This window comes from Labrus bergylta, chromosome 22, assembly GCF_963930695.1.
Source record: "Labrus bergylta chromosome 22, fLabBer1.1, whole genome shotgun sequence".
NCBI classification, from domain to species: domain Eukaryota; kingdom Metazoa; phylum Chordata; class Actinopteri; order Labriformes; family Labridae; genus Labrus; species Labrus bergylta.
In genome coordinates this window covers 20,868,820-20,883,028 of record NC_089216.1, presented here as the reverse complement: position 1 = coordinate 20,883,028, position 14,209 = coordinate 20,868,820, and the positions used below count along the sequence as shown (strand labels likewise).

General features: G+C 42.7%; 1 protein-coding gene across 1 annotated transcript in view; it reads right to left on the bottom strand.

The window, feature by feature from the left end:
• The window catches only part of efnb3b (ephrin-B3b), a 92,844-nt gene that overhangs the window by 46,149 nt on the left and 32,486 nt on the right, over positions 1–14,209 (bottom strand). The window contains exon 2 of the mRNA XM_020642780.3: positions 2,314–2,603. Coding sequence (XP_020498436.1) covers positions 2,314–2,603 — 290 coding nt within the window. The remainder of the gene's footprint in view (positions 1–2,313; positions 2,604–14,209) is intronic.

Sequence of the window (14,209 nt, the reverse complement as noted above, 5' to 3'; positions counted from 1 at the left end):
TTTTTTTTTTTTTTTAATTACTGATGTACAACTGCAAATTTCTGTACTTCACAGCGAGCACTTGTATGTTTTGCTCTCCAGAATTTAGGGCCGCATTCATTATTTTTTGGGGCAAATTTGAGCTTTTTTTCATTTGATAGAACAGCTGAAGAATGACAGGAAATGCTCAGAGGAGAGAGTGGGGGATTTCATGCAGCAAAGGGTCGAACCCACGGCTACTGCAATGACGATTACAGCCTCTGCACATGGAGCGCGCAACATAACCGCTAAGCTATCCAATGCCCCAGATTGCATAGATGCCTAGATGTAAAAAAAAAAAAAAAAAAAAAAAAAACCTGTAAATAATTTTACATTATGAGGTCGTCTAATTTGTTAAAACATACCTGCAACTAAATTAAAGAAAGTGTTCAGTGCACATTACATGTTATAACATCGAGTATATAATAGTGCAATGCATGAAAGAAACTGTAGAGACAGATGCATGGTGTTAAAAATATATAATAAAATTCTACTAAAGTGTACAGTACACCATCTGCACAACACTAAAAAAAATGATGGAATAACAAAATCTTTTAACAGATTTCCTTGCGCATAATTGGATTTTAAAATTTCAAAGCACCTGTTTCTCGCTGCCATATTTGATGTGGCTGCCATTCAACATCTGTCACTCAGTGAAATCGGGTATCAGCAGGTATCAGGTTGCATTAATTTTCCTTCCTCCGCACTTATCAGGCAAAAAATTCCTGCATCATAGCGGTGCGCACAAACGACACACACGCATACATTCATGGTGGCACACTGAACCTTGAAATGCTATCTTACCCCTCTCATCTAATCTAAGAGAAATATGTGTGTGTTGGAAAATATGCCCAGCGCCTCACCTTGCTTGAAAAACATGAAAAACTGAAACTGTCGAACAAATACAGAACACAAGAAAGTCATGAGGGACATCACACACTGCAGAGATCTTCTATTCCTCTCTCTCTCTCTCTCTGTCCCAGTATTCCTCCTCCTGCCTGTTCTCTTCGTTCCATCTTTTTTAGGCGTTTTTTTTTCCCCCTACATGGCAGATGAAAAGAAGTGAAAAGAGCATTTGCACACCTGAGTGAATAGAGCTTGCAGGTGCGTGGGAGGAGAGCTTTGGGAATCGAACAGGGTCTCTCACTCTTTTTCTCTCTGTGTTTCCTGCACACTTTCTCTCACTCCCAAGGTGTTTTTACAGCGCCTGTGTTTGTATTGGAAATGTGTGCGAGTGCGAGACAGTGTGCATACATGAATGTGTGTGTTTTTGTGTGTGTGTGTGTGTGTGTGTGTGTGTGTGTGTGTGTGTGTGTGTGTGTGTGTTTTTGTGTGTGTGTGTGTGTGTGTGTGTGTGTGTGTGTGTGTGTGTGTGTGTGTGTGTGTGTGTGTGTGTTTAACATTTGTTGCACTGTTCCTATTGTGAGCGCTAAACGCTCCTGGCGCTCGGGTTGTATTTAAAAACAACCCTCAGGTTTCGGGTTGACGCAACCTTTACTTACAGATTGTTCCGTCCCATACAAACGCTTGGCCTGGCTCGCCTTGATGACCTCAACAGGTCTTCACACAGCCTAACTCCAAACAAGCCTTCTGGATAAACCAAAACAAACTGTGCTGCGCCATTCACGGTCACTGCAAGGCTGGCAGTAACAATAAACAGGCCCCGAGGCCTGCACGGCAGCCAGGCAGGACAAAGACACAGCAATGACACACACACACTCACACATCATGTGACAACACTAAGCGTAAATGTAACCATAATTCACATGACAGATTCACATGAAGATCCCACACAAGTGGTGATGAAGGAAAAATCCAGTGACACACTACAAAAAATGACACAAATTAAACTATTTTTTAAAGTAAGCTTAAGAAGGAAAAATCCCCAGAAGTGTTTTTTTATCCGACAAAGTTGAAAAAGTGGATTTAGTTCAAAAAAAGTCAAAAAAAGTACAGCTATGTGTCATCATTTCCATAAAACAACGGGTTCATTTGGTCATTTTTTACAGTGTACGTCCTGTACTGTATCCACCCGCGGACCGGATAGCACACAATTCTCAAACCTAATTACTCAAAACACACCCGCCCCATCATCGCCATCATCCCAGAAATAAACAAACACACTCAAGCACAATCAGAAATCAGCCATGCAATCATAACATACCCCCCCAACAAAGACACACACTCACTCACACATACACACACTGCAATAAAAGCTAAACACACATGCCCATAAAACACACACACACTCTCCGTCCTCTAATCCCAAGCGTTCCTTCCTCTCCCTCAACTTACCGATGATGTAATAGTCGTGCATGCTCTTGAACTCGTGGCCCCAGAGGTTAGGCGAGAACTCCTGGAACTTGATGGTGAAGCGGCGCTCCCGGATGGGCTCATCGCAGGTCAGCACGATGTTGGGAGGACCCATCACCTCGCAGCGGTCCGCCTGTTCCCGCGTCGACACCAGGTACAGCTTGTAGAACTCGTACTCGGGCGTGGACCTGGCGGTGTCCAGCGGAGGGCAGATGAGGTCCAGCCGGTCCCCGATCTGAGGGTACAGAACGTAGCCCTTATCGTCCTTGAATCTGGAAAGCGAAGAAGAAGAAAAAGAATGATTAATTAAAAGTCTTTTGACTCCTCAAACAGCAATAAAAAACCAGTTCACAGCCACCTGGCCTTGCTTGTGAATGAGTAACAGATGGGTCCTCTACACCTCTTATATCTCCTACTTCTTATTTCCTCTCCTTGACATGGAACAGGTGCCTTTACAGAGGGGGGGCTGCGGAATTAAATCTTTTACCGCACACGCTCATGAAATCCCCTGTTGAACCCACGAGAAGGACGAAGAAAAAAAACAAAAAAAGCAAAGGAAATATTACCACCTGTTGATGATCCACAAGGGAAACATAAGCACCAATCCACAGCAGAAAAGGGATTTGAAGAAAAACATTTATATATGCCTCTCCCTGTGAGCTACTTAGAAATGACCTCCAGTTCAGGGATATATAGTAAAAACCCTCTACAGTTTACATTTTAGAACAAAACATGGCAAATGTTTGCAAAATCACACCAACAAGCGTAAGAGCAGGAACGTCACTGCTTTTAAATGTAAAGCTTGACATTCGCTTGAGGTCACTGCTAAACAAAAAATGCTGCAGACAAAAGTTGTGATGTATGCACACATCTGCACTCTCAGGTCTTCTTCCATTCAACTCAGTGCACCACCCGCCCGCCTGTCCACCATGGGGCTCCAGGGCCTTCAGCCGCTCTGCCCCTCCACCTCTGGAACTCCCTCCCACCACAAATCTGTAATATCCACCCTCTCTCCATTTTTTAAATCTCATCTCAAATCACATCTTTTTAAACATTCAGTCTGATCATTCTCCATCCGGTCTCATAACTCCTTTATATCCTGTACATTTGTGTTTTTTGTGTTTTTAATGTTAATTTTATCGTTGTGTTGTTACTTTGTTGTTTTTTATCTCTGCTCTGTAAGGTGAGCTTGAGAGTTTTGAAAAGCGCCTTTAAATAAAATGTATTATTATAATTATTATTATAAGACATTCATTATAAATCTTAAACAAACTAGCTGCAATGCAAATGTTCCTTCAGCTCTCATTTGTCTGTTTCATACTTGGACGTGAGCACTGTGGCAGGATCATAGAGGAAGGAACAGAAAGACAAACTAACTGCTGCAGATCAGCGGGATGAAGCTGCCAGTTCCTAAATTCAGGTGCGCACAGTTAATTAGTTTGCAAATGAGCTGTTTTGATGTAAGTCTGTCATCCACTTCTGACGTGCAGATGAATGATGTGCAGTTTGTTTATCACTTAACCGGGACGATTTGACACCTGTCATTTATGGAAGAACACGCAGCATTAAGAGATTCAAATATCAAACAAATTAATGAATATTCATGGTTTATTTCAAAATGATTATACTTCAATGCAGCTATTAGTATTGGTTGGAAGCATTGGTTTTAATGGTGTTAAAGGACGTCTTCACATTGAAATTTGGAATGACTTCAGGTGCATAACCAGTAAGAAGCAGACATGAAAAGTGTTTTTCTAGTATGGTTTTGGAGGACTGGTGGGCCCACTGAGGGCTTTCCAGAGCAGAGAATATGAAACGCAGCAGTCAGAGGGGCATAAACTCAACAAATGACTCAGACGCTGTTATTCCCCTCACAGCACAGGGCCATCTCTAACTGATAAGGGCCAAATACTGTGAGTTATCAACTTCGGTCCCGAGGCTTGTGATGACTTTAACTCTCCGCCTTAGCATGCTCTGCTAACAGCGGGGGAAACCTAAAAAAGTAGTCTGTGCACATCCACAGTGACTTTATCTCGAGTTAAAACAAATGTCACCACTAAGAGAGATAAGAGAAGTGTTTATATAAGGAAAATATTTTTAAAAAGAGGGAGGAGAGTTTCTGGATTTTCTCATCAAGTAACATCGTCCCAGAATGCAGAATGACACTTTGATGTAAAGTGGGAGGAAGCGAATGCCAAAAAATGTTAAGAAGCACATTTTCAGTCACACCCCGACCCCCCACCCCCCCTGACCGAGATGCTTTTTCTGCTTCCAACAAATCCACATGAACACTCGGGAGTCACAGCACTCAAACCCGCTTCATTATTCTCTCTGTTCTGCTGTCAGACAACTGTTCGACCAATTAAAGAATTCAACAATACAGGATCACAAACGCAGAAACAGGCCGAGAAATTACATTTGTATAACTGTGCCGTTAAATAGACATAAAAAAAATTCCCTCTGCTGTGTCATTAGCGACACTTTCATTTGTGATACACACAATTACTATTGTTTCTAAAGCTTTACTGGAAAGCTGACAAAATGTCACGCCTATAATTATACAAAGTAAGAGTGACCGATCTGATTTCTATTCAATGACTTCATCTAAAAAAAAAACACACAACTTTCATTTTCATACATAATTCTAATTGGTCATGGCTTTGAGAGCCAGGCATGGTGCTACATGCTCCACATGAAAACTAAAGAACCAGAATTTAATTAAAGTGTCCCTTGATTTATTTAGCCTCTTAATAATCCCTGAAGTGAAGCTCTTAAAAACACTGCATCCAACATTTCCCAAAATGCAACTTTGTACCATTTATATTCTATACTGCTAAATGACTTGAAACTCCACTCCAGCAGTTTTAGCTGATCAATGAGTAAAATCCATGGAAATGCTAGTCAAACTTAGCTCAAACAGCTTCACATTTTCTCCACTGTCCATGCATGTCACCCCTTTAAAGGCTCTATGACTCCCCAAGGGTGCTAGCCTTGAAGTTGTCCTGAATAACACCCAACAAGACTAAAGCCTCACCAATGGCTTTTAGCACAGCTGTGTTTTTAGCTAACATGCTTACAGGCCCATGTCTCAAGACGTAAACTACTGTTCAGCATGTTTTTACAGCATATTATAGAGGTTGTTAGCATGCTAATATTAACATGTGCCTTAGTTACACTCATAACTTGTACATTGAATTAATCAAAACATCAGTCATCAGTAGTTTTGCTGTGGTTGTGAAGCAAAACACTGGACGACGCATCTTTGTCATCTTGAGAGCCACATTGTTAGCATGGCTACATTTCAGATGAGATAAAACAGGCTTACATGAAGCAAATGTTTGGCAGACAAATATTTGCCAGTGATAATTGGAGAGAGAGGCTGAGCTCGCTGTCTAAAAGAGACATTGTGTGATAAGGGGGATGATAATACTGGACGTTTTTATAAGTGTTTCTAGAAAGATTCGTTTGTTGTACCTAGCTGCGTCTTGCCGACTACAACCCCCTCAACTTCTATCTGTTAGCACGGCGCGCTAACAGCCTTACACCTGCTGCAAATTGAGATGTAAGCCTTATCTGTTGGTGTTTTGGCTGGCGGCGTACACCGGAGGGGAACTTGAGAAAGCAGACTTAGCGGCGGAAAAGCTTTCGCTGAGGCGGGCCCAGAGGCCTGCTGGGAAGCTACTGTTCCACTTCTCATTACCCAGGTCACTCGGGGTTATCAGGCAATACTTAGACTGGAGAGGTAGGCACTCAGCTTCACTCAACACGTACACACATACACACATACACACACACACACCCACACACACACACACACACACACACACGCACACACGCACACACACACACACACACACACACACACACACACACACACACACACACACACATTTTTCACCTTCCTCTCGGCCTCAGACAGGAGACCACAGGCACTCACACCATTTATAGAGTATGAACTGTAAACATGCTGCTGGTTCCTGAGGCTTCTGCTCCAAAACCTAAACAGAAAAATCTATTAAACACACACAAACACAGACACACACACAGACACACACACACACACACACACACACAAATGCCCTTCTGCTAAACAAAAAAAGGTTTGCCCAAATACATCCACCCACATCCAAACACACAGGTTTAGTTTTCCCTAAACATTAACGCTGACGACACACATGCTACACACAGTTACACACACACAGACAATTGCGCACACATTTCTAAAAACAAGCACCTTTTGCTTCCTGCATGACGCATTCTGTGAGTGGTATCTGATGGTACCCTGAGTCACAGTCGAGCTGCACTGCAGAATGGCAGCGCAAACACACACACACACACACACACACACACACACACACACACACACACACACACACACACACACACACACACACACACACACAGAGAGGACGATATGACTGTTGAGGTAAAATGCCATCGGGCAGGTGCACTGCTCAAAAAAAAAAAGACAGAAAGAAAGAGAAATCAGTGAAGTGAGAGAGAGAGAGAGAGAGGGTGGGGTGGTGGAAAAAAAAAGATATTGAACATGTCAGGGAAGGTTTGTGGCAACAACAAAGAAAGGTGGAGCACAAGAAGAAAGTAAAGACAGACACAAAGAGGGAACACTCAACAGAAGGAAAAGACCCTAAAATGTAGAGAAAGACGAGAGAGGCATGGTGGATGGTGGATGGTGGAAAAAAAAAATCCAGTAAATTCCTGCAACAGAACTCAATTTTCTGATATGCGGCATGTTCAGGGTGTCAGATTTGCAGAGTTAACCCCAGTTAACCTAGTGTGTGTGTAAGTGAATGATAGCTTGTGTGAGCGCACTGTAAACAGGACAGGGTAAAGGGAGACCTTGTTGCAATCCAATCATGTTGGTGGAGAGAGAATAAGAGTGTGTATTTATCTCACCGTTCACACTTTAACGCTCCTCTGTGTGACAATGAGAGTCTACAAACCGAGGCTGCGTTCACACAGCAGATATGGTGATGTACAACGATTCACACATTGTTTTAAAATCTACCTTTCAAAGTCCAGGCTTAAAAAAAAAACTAAAACGGGTAGTTTGTGAGCCGCACGGTCAGGTTTGCTGCTCCGATGGAGGAGAGAGGAGAGAAAAGTGGAGTGGGGTGGACTTTTTTATGGAGTTCATCTGTGACCACATCTAAATAAATCATCCCATTCAGACACAGCCTTTGGCACTACTACGTTTTCCCTTTACTCTTTTCTTTTTTGGCTGCATTTTACTCTGAGAGAGTCTCTGTCTGAGTGTCTGTCTCTCTCTCTCTCTCTCTCTCTCTCTCTCTCACTCTCCCTCATCTCTTTTGCTGTCCACTCTCTCCCTCTCCCTCCTTCTCCTTTTTTTCTCAGCCATTAACAATAGGTCCATTCATGTGGCCACACTTTGAAACATGGCGTGGGGGGTTGGAGTGGGCCAGAGGTGACACTGAGGGGGGAGAGTGAGGGGGGGAGGGGATGGAGCTTTCCTCTCTTTTCTTTCTCCGCAGCTCTTTTATGAGGGAAGAAACATCATTTTCTCAACCCAAGTGTCGCTCCAGCGTGACCCCTGAGCTGTGCTGAGAAGACTCAAGTGTCAGCCTCCATGACCCCCCCCTGTGACCTCTTACACCTCCTGCTTTTCACCCTCCCGTCATCCTCCACGTACTCCTCAACTCTCCGTTCTACCACTCTTTAAATGCTGCTGTCAACAATGACACTTTTTATACTAAAAAACCACAAAGAAGATGTTTTTTAGTTTCCCAATAGAATTGAAGATAAATCAAAACGTTGCAGTTATGCAAGAGAGTTAAAATGCCTGTTCATGCAGCCCAGATGCTGCGCGTGCTTTTTGACCTATGTGGGTTTTTTTTCTTGTCCATCTGCATGTTGTCTGCTCTTGTACCTGCTCTGGGCGGCATATCGGACAGCTCCAACATTTCCAAGATTCCACGGCGGCAACCCGAGCCATGTCCAGGCCGAAGCCCAGGCACACAGGTGCAGTCAGCCGCCGGGGGGGGGGGGGAGACAAGGGAGGGTGTGTGTGCGAGAGTATGTCTGTCTGAACATGAGAATATGAAGGGGCGGGGGATAAGGGAGGGCAGACAAGAGGGAAGCGCTGAGTCTGTGACAAAGACATAAAAAAAAAAGATGCGAAAAACAAAGAGAGGTGGGATTTAAAAGTGATAAAACAAACACATAAGGACAAAGAGAGAGCAAGAAGTGGGACAGATTGCAACAGAAAAAATGGTGTGGAGAAATGATGCTCAAGAGCAGAAAACAAACAGAAAGAGGATTAAGAAAAAGGAGAGAGGAAGGACACTGGAGTTGGCAGGGAGCACAAAAAATAAACTAAAAAAATTAAATCAGCGTGGAGGATTTACTCCAAACTCCACATCAACTTTGACCTCCTCCATCCTCTGTGGGGGTTTTGTCCTTGAGCTAACCACAACCTGGTGTGAGCGGGAAGCAGAGGAGAGGCAGCAGAGGAGCGATCTATTAGGGAATAATAAACGATGGCGGTGTTCAGTTCTGTGGCGGGCGGGGGGGGGGGGGGGGGATTTATGGCGGGCCCTGCGCATAAAGCTGTCTGCACTAATCTCATGGTATACACAGTGTAATCACGCTCACAGGCGTCTGAGTGCACCCCCCCTCCCCCTTTTAATGTACACACGCTGTCAGACGCACGGCAGGGGAGCACGCACGCTAAAGAGTAGCAAACCGATCGGCCACGGGAATACACACTCTATAGTGCAAGCGTGCACAAACACACACGCTGAGCTGCAACACCTGCAGGCCATCTAGTAGCTGTCTAAAGTTAATCCGCTGGGCCTCATTTACTGGAGAGGTGCTTTCCACAATGAGCAAACACACTCACACACACACAGAGGAAAACACCCATTTTGAGGATGTCATTAATGTCCACATGGGATCTTTAAACTTCACTTTTACCGCAGAGTTTAGTCAACTCCAGTAAATGTTGATTTTCTTTCAAGAATTAAGTTTAAAAGAAGTTGATAGAATAAAAAAATGACTCCATGAGTATGAATTAAGTGATTCAAGAGATTTGGAAATGTAAAACTGATCCAACTGACTGACTGTTTTACCTACTTTAAGAAAATATTATTTTAAGCCTCAGCGCTGGATTAATTCACTTGCTTGTGGAGTTTTCACCCACACAGTAAAGGGACTGCATATGCTATCACTTTCCACTGCTCTGCTGCAGCAATCAGTCCTTCTATACGCTGCGAAACTGAGAAACATCAACAATACATAATGAAAAACATATGGTTTGAAACACATCTTAACATGAATACAGGTTATGCACACTCTGTCGCTCAATCAACTTGACCTGTTGTGCTCGGCACGTCTCACCTAACATCGTCCGCCTGCTGCTCCATCTGATGCTTTACAATGAAAGATTCAGGAGCTTTCAGATTTTTACTCGTGTTGCCTTCTTTCATCGTGACCTCATCTTTGATCGGTACTGTAATCGAAAAGAGCTTTTTTTTTCAATCCTGGTACAAGAGCGTTTGAAGAGCATTTTTGCTCGCTGAACTTGACGCCCTGCATCAAGAAAAAGCTATTATGATCCGTAGTTGTATCAGTGTGTGAGGCCAGCTCATAAAATATTACTGAATTAGGTCTGTCTTCATGTTTCTTAAATCTTTAAGTCATATCTCTGCTTCAGAGAATTACAATGTTTTATGCAGAGACCTTAGATCCCCACTCTAGCTTTCTGTTACACTCAAAGAAACGATTTAAATCCTGTTTTATCTTTGACACAATATTTGTCTTAAACTGTTCTTGGAATTAATAAGCAATGATTAGTTTAGTTATTTGAAATCATCTAAGAGGATTTTTTTTTTTGCTAGCAGACTGCAGCTTCTGCCACCATCAGTCCAGAGACAGACTGCTTTAAAATATCCATAATCATTATTAGTGTCTTCATTAAAGAACCATATACCCTGGAGAAGGGCTGGAGAAAGTGGTCTTTGACCGTGTGTATAGAGCTGGAGAGAGATGGGGATACATTTGTACGAGGTAGAGGGAGACAGAGAGGGGTTCGGAGGAGACGGGGGGGGGGGGGGGGGGGTGAGTGAGTGATAATGTAAAATGATGAGAGCTTGAGTCTCTCTAGAAGGCATGGCCCAGATACCACCGAACATTTCTATTATGGATGAAATAGTGGGATGGATGTGAGTTCACTGAGGGAGGTGGAGCGGGGAAGAAAGTTATCCTAAAGTTAAAGAAAATAAAAAACGATATCCCATTCAACCTAGCCAGTTTCTGGCTGGGCGGTCAGCCCAAAAATACCAAAATGTCACACTTAAGAGCTTTGCACAAAACTGAACAAAAATGTTTCCATTTGAAGGATTTTTTTTCTTCTTGTTGATCATTTTTCAACCTACAATCAATGATACCTTTTATGAAACCAAAAGAGCCCGTGACTGTGAGTGATAAGAAAGGGGTCAATCAAGTTATGAACCAGCAGAACATCACCTCCAACTCTGCTGTTCTCCTCAGGATTTCACAACTTTTCAATTGTTTCACAAATTACCTTCACACCAACTAAACTACAAAGCTGTTTCATCAACTACTACTTGGCCAGCTACAAAAGAAAGACTAAAAAGTTAGAAACTAGCTTGTGAACAGTCAAAAAACAAGCAGCTCAAAAAGTTGTCCTTGATTCTGTGGCAACCAAAAAAAGACATCAAAAATTGGATTGAAATGAATCTGGAGGACTGAAACACAACATGTGCTAGCATAACAACAAAATTATAATATTTCAGAGAGGTCATTTCAGTTTGTTCTTTTGCTTCAGAGTGGCCAAAACACTAAAGATATCTTTTAATAATGCTTTGAGCTACAGATAAGGAGTGAGAAACAGACTGCTAACTGAGCTAACAAGCTAGCCAGCACCAAACCCTGAGACGTTTAGCTTCTAGCTGAATTGAAAAATCAGGTTGACACAAACACAACTGATGCTACCAAAGCTAAATAAATAACAGCTAGCAAGGGGGGAATATTAAAATTTTGTGTTTTTAGTTTAGTTTTTAGCTTGAAGCTGGGGATCACTGGATGTTTAATAAACTAAAAACCTAGCCAGCATACATCTGGTAGAACTGTTAAAAAGTATCTAGCTTTAGCAAATAGCTTGAGAACAATGTTAAGCACTAATAGTTAAGAAGCTAATCTAGCCTTAGCATGGATATCTGACATTGCTATCTTTGCAGGGGTTTGCTAACACAACAGGATAATAATGTTTAAACGTGGTTTCATCACTTTATTGTCGTGTTTTCAAGGGGTCAGAAAAAAAACTGGTGCAGCTTAAAGCTACATAAACAGAGTAGAGACTACTGGATGTTGAAGTGTTAGAAAAGGAAGGCGAGTCAGAACAAGAGATTAGTCGACTATGACGAGCAGTGTGAACAAGAAAAGAGGAGCACAAGGTTGATGTAAAGTCAGTGAACGCTGCAAAGCCCTCAGGAATGCTGGTAGTGAGAAACGACAGCGGCGGTAATGGTTTCCATATGGTGTGAAAGGAGGGTTAGAGAGAGAGAGAGAGAGAGGAAAAAAGAGAGGTAGTGCAGAGGGAGATAAAGAGACTTTTAAGAGAGAGAGAGAGAGAGAGAGAGAGCTGGGAGGTGGCAGTCAGCAGGTAGGGATGCAGAGCGTCGTTTGAATAGTTAGATGGCATCCTGGGACTTGGAAGGGAACCGCGCCCTTGTCATCACACTTACACACACACTCGCACACACACACTTGCACACACACACGGCCTCCTGTCCAGAGGCGGTCCAGAATGCCGCAGCGTCGTTGTCACATCCAGTATATATCACACCCTGCATAACCACAGAGACACAGGATGGAAGCACGCTGGACGCCTTGGCATTTGCAAAGAGCACACATTGTGTCTGTCCTATAATCACACACACACACACACACACACACACACACACACGCACGCACGCACGCACGCACGCACGCACGCACGCGCACACCCTTCATCTCCCTTGAAGCTCTACTCCTGCTGCGTACGATATACATTCCATACGATACAATGCAGCAGACGAGCGTATCGCATTAAGTTGAAACTTGTAGCTGCGCCATGAACAGAAACTAGAACTAACTAAACAAACCTGCGGTGAAAGACTTCTCTGCGTCTTTGAACAAATGTGAACAACGCAGCTATATTCAGGTCAACAGAAACTTTTCTCAAGCAAACATCTCCCGCTCTCTTTCTCCTCATCCCTTCTCATTTGCATCCTTGTTTCTTCTTTCTTTACTTCATGTTTCAGCTCCTGCATCTCAAGCTAAGAACTTTTGTTCCCGGGCTTCTTTTGACTCCTCTAAACATGCGTACTCGACTCTGCTCTATATTCAATGTCTGTTTCTCACCAAACATCACCAGCCTTTGCTCTATTTCTCATTTCTACACCTCTTTATACCTTCCTTTTCCATCTTTTTTTTTCACTCTAGCAAACAATATGTCGACTCACTTGTTTGCAGATTTTGCCTTTTGTTTAGTTTGTTAAAAAAAGACTTAAAACGTACAGAAATCTAAGAATTTGTGACTATTAGTAAGGAAAACGTGATGTAAAAAAACAGCATATTAAAATCCACAGTAGGGAACCCTTGGGGCATTGTTGGAACATGCTTTTATAGTCTCAGTCTTTAAATGCTCGGTGTAGCCTAGTGATGTCTTTTTTTTAACTTTCTATTAAAATTCATTTTGTTTCACCATTTTTCATTAATGTTCCTCTTTTAATTATGTCTTGTCGTGCGTCTTGCGTCTTTGATTGTTCTTCGACGCATGATTCTGTCTTCAGGGTGTTGTTTTATTTTTACACATGCGCTTCTTTTTTTGGAGATCAATACAAAAAAAAAAAACAGTTCAAATAATTTGTCACTGTCATGTGGGAACTTAAAAACTTCAACTTTTCCTCTGTGAGCCTCGCTGAATACATTTACTAATTATTATTTTTTGCAGCTTAAATAACAACTGTATAAAAAAGTCCTGATCGTGATTAATACTTCCTTTTTGGTAACTTGTTGGTTTTGTTTAAATTAAGATATAATTTTTTAACAATAACACAACTCAGAGAACCTTATACTTTAGAAGCTTTTTTATTGATGTAATCAATTCCCCAAACTGCTATTGCTTGTGCTCCTGTTGAAGGCTATGTTGTGGCCCATTTAATTTTTTGTAATTTTTCACCAGCGTCAGCTTAGTTTGGCACCATTTCAAAATGAACACGATGACATGCGCTAACCAGCGGCCATAAAGTCATACTGGAGACATCCAAACTGAAGGAGTTGTTCCTCTGGGAGGTCAGGCAAACTTAAAAATCATACTTTTGACGTCCTTTCTCATGGCTACAATATTCCCTGTCTGCTTATTTTTTCTCACTCCTGAACCACCGTTTCTTCCTGCTCCTGTGTCTCACCTCCCCCTCCTCATTTTCCCCCTTTTCAGCATGTACTCTGGATGATTTGCAGCAGTCTGGATTGGTCCCATTGAGGTGGTCTAGTGGAGGTGTGCGATGATAGAGCACTGCGGGTCCTGACAGCTCATTGTGTGTGTGTGTGTGTGTGTGTGTGTGTGTGTGTGTGTGTGTGTGTGTGTGTGTGTGTGTGTGTGAGACACAGAGAGAGAGAGAGAGAGAGAGAGAGAGAGAGAGGAAGAGATTGAGACGGCCCCCCCCAGTTCAACAATGGATACACCTACACGTGAACCCCTCAACAGAGGCTGAAGGAGACCCCTGAGACACATGCAGAGCCCCACACTCCCTCTGTGGTCTGAGTGTGTTTAAGTATATAGACTCAGGATGACATATACACACACATACATGATAGTGGCAGCTGGTGTTTATGC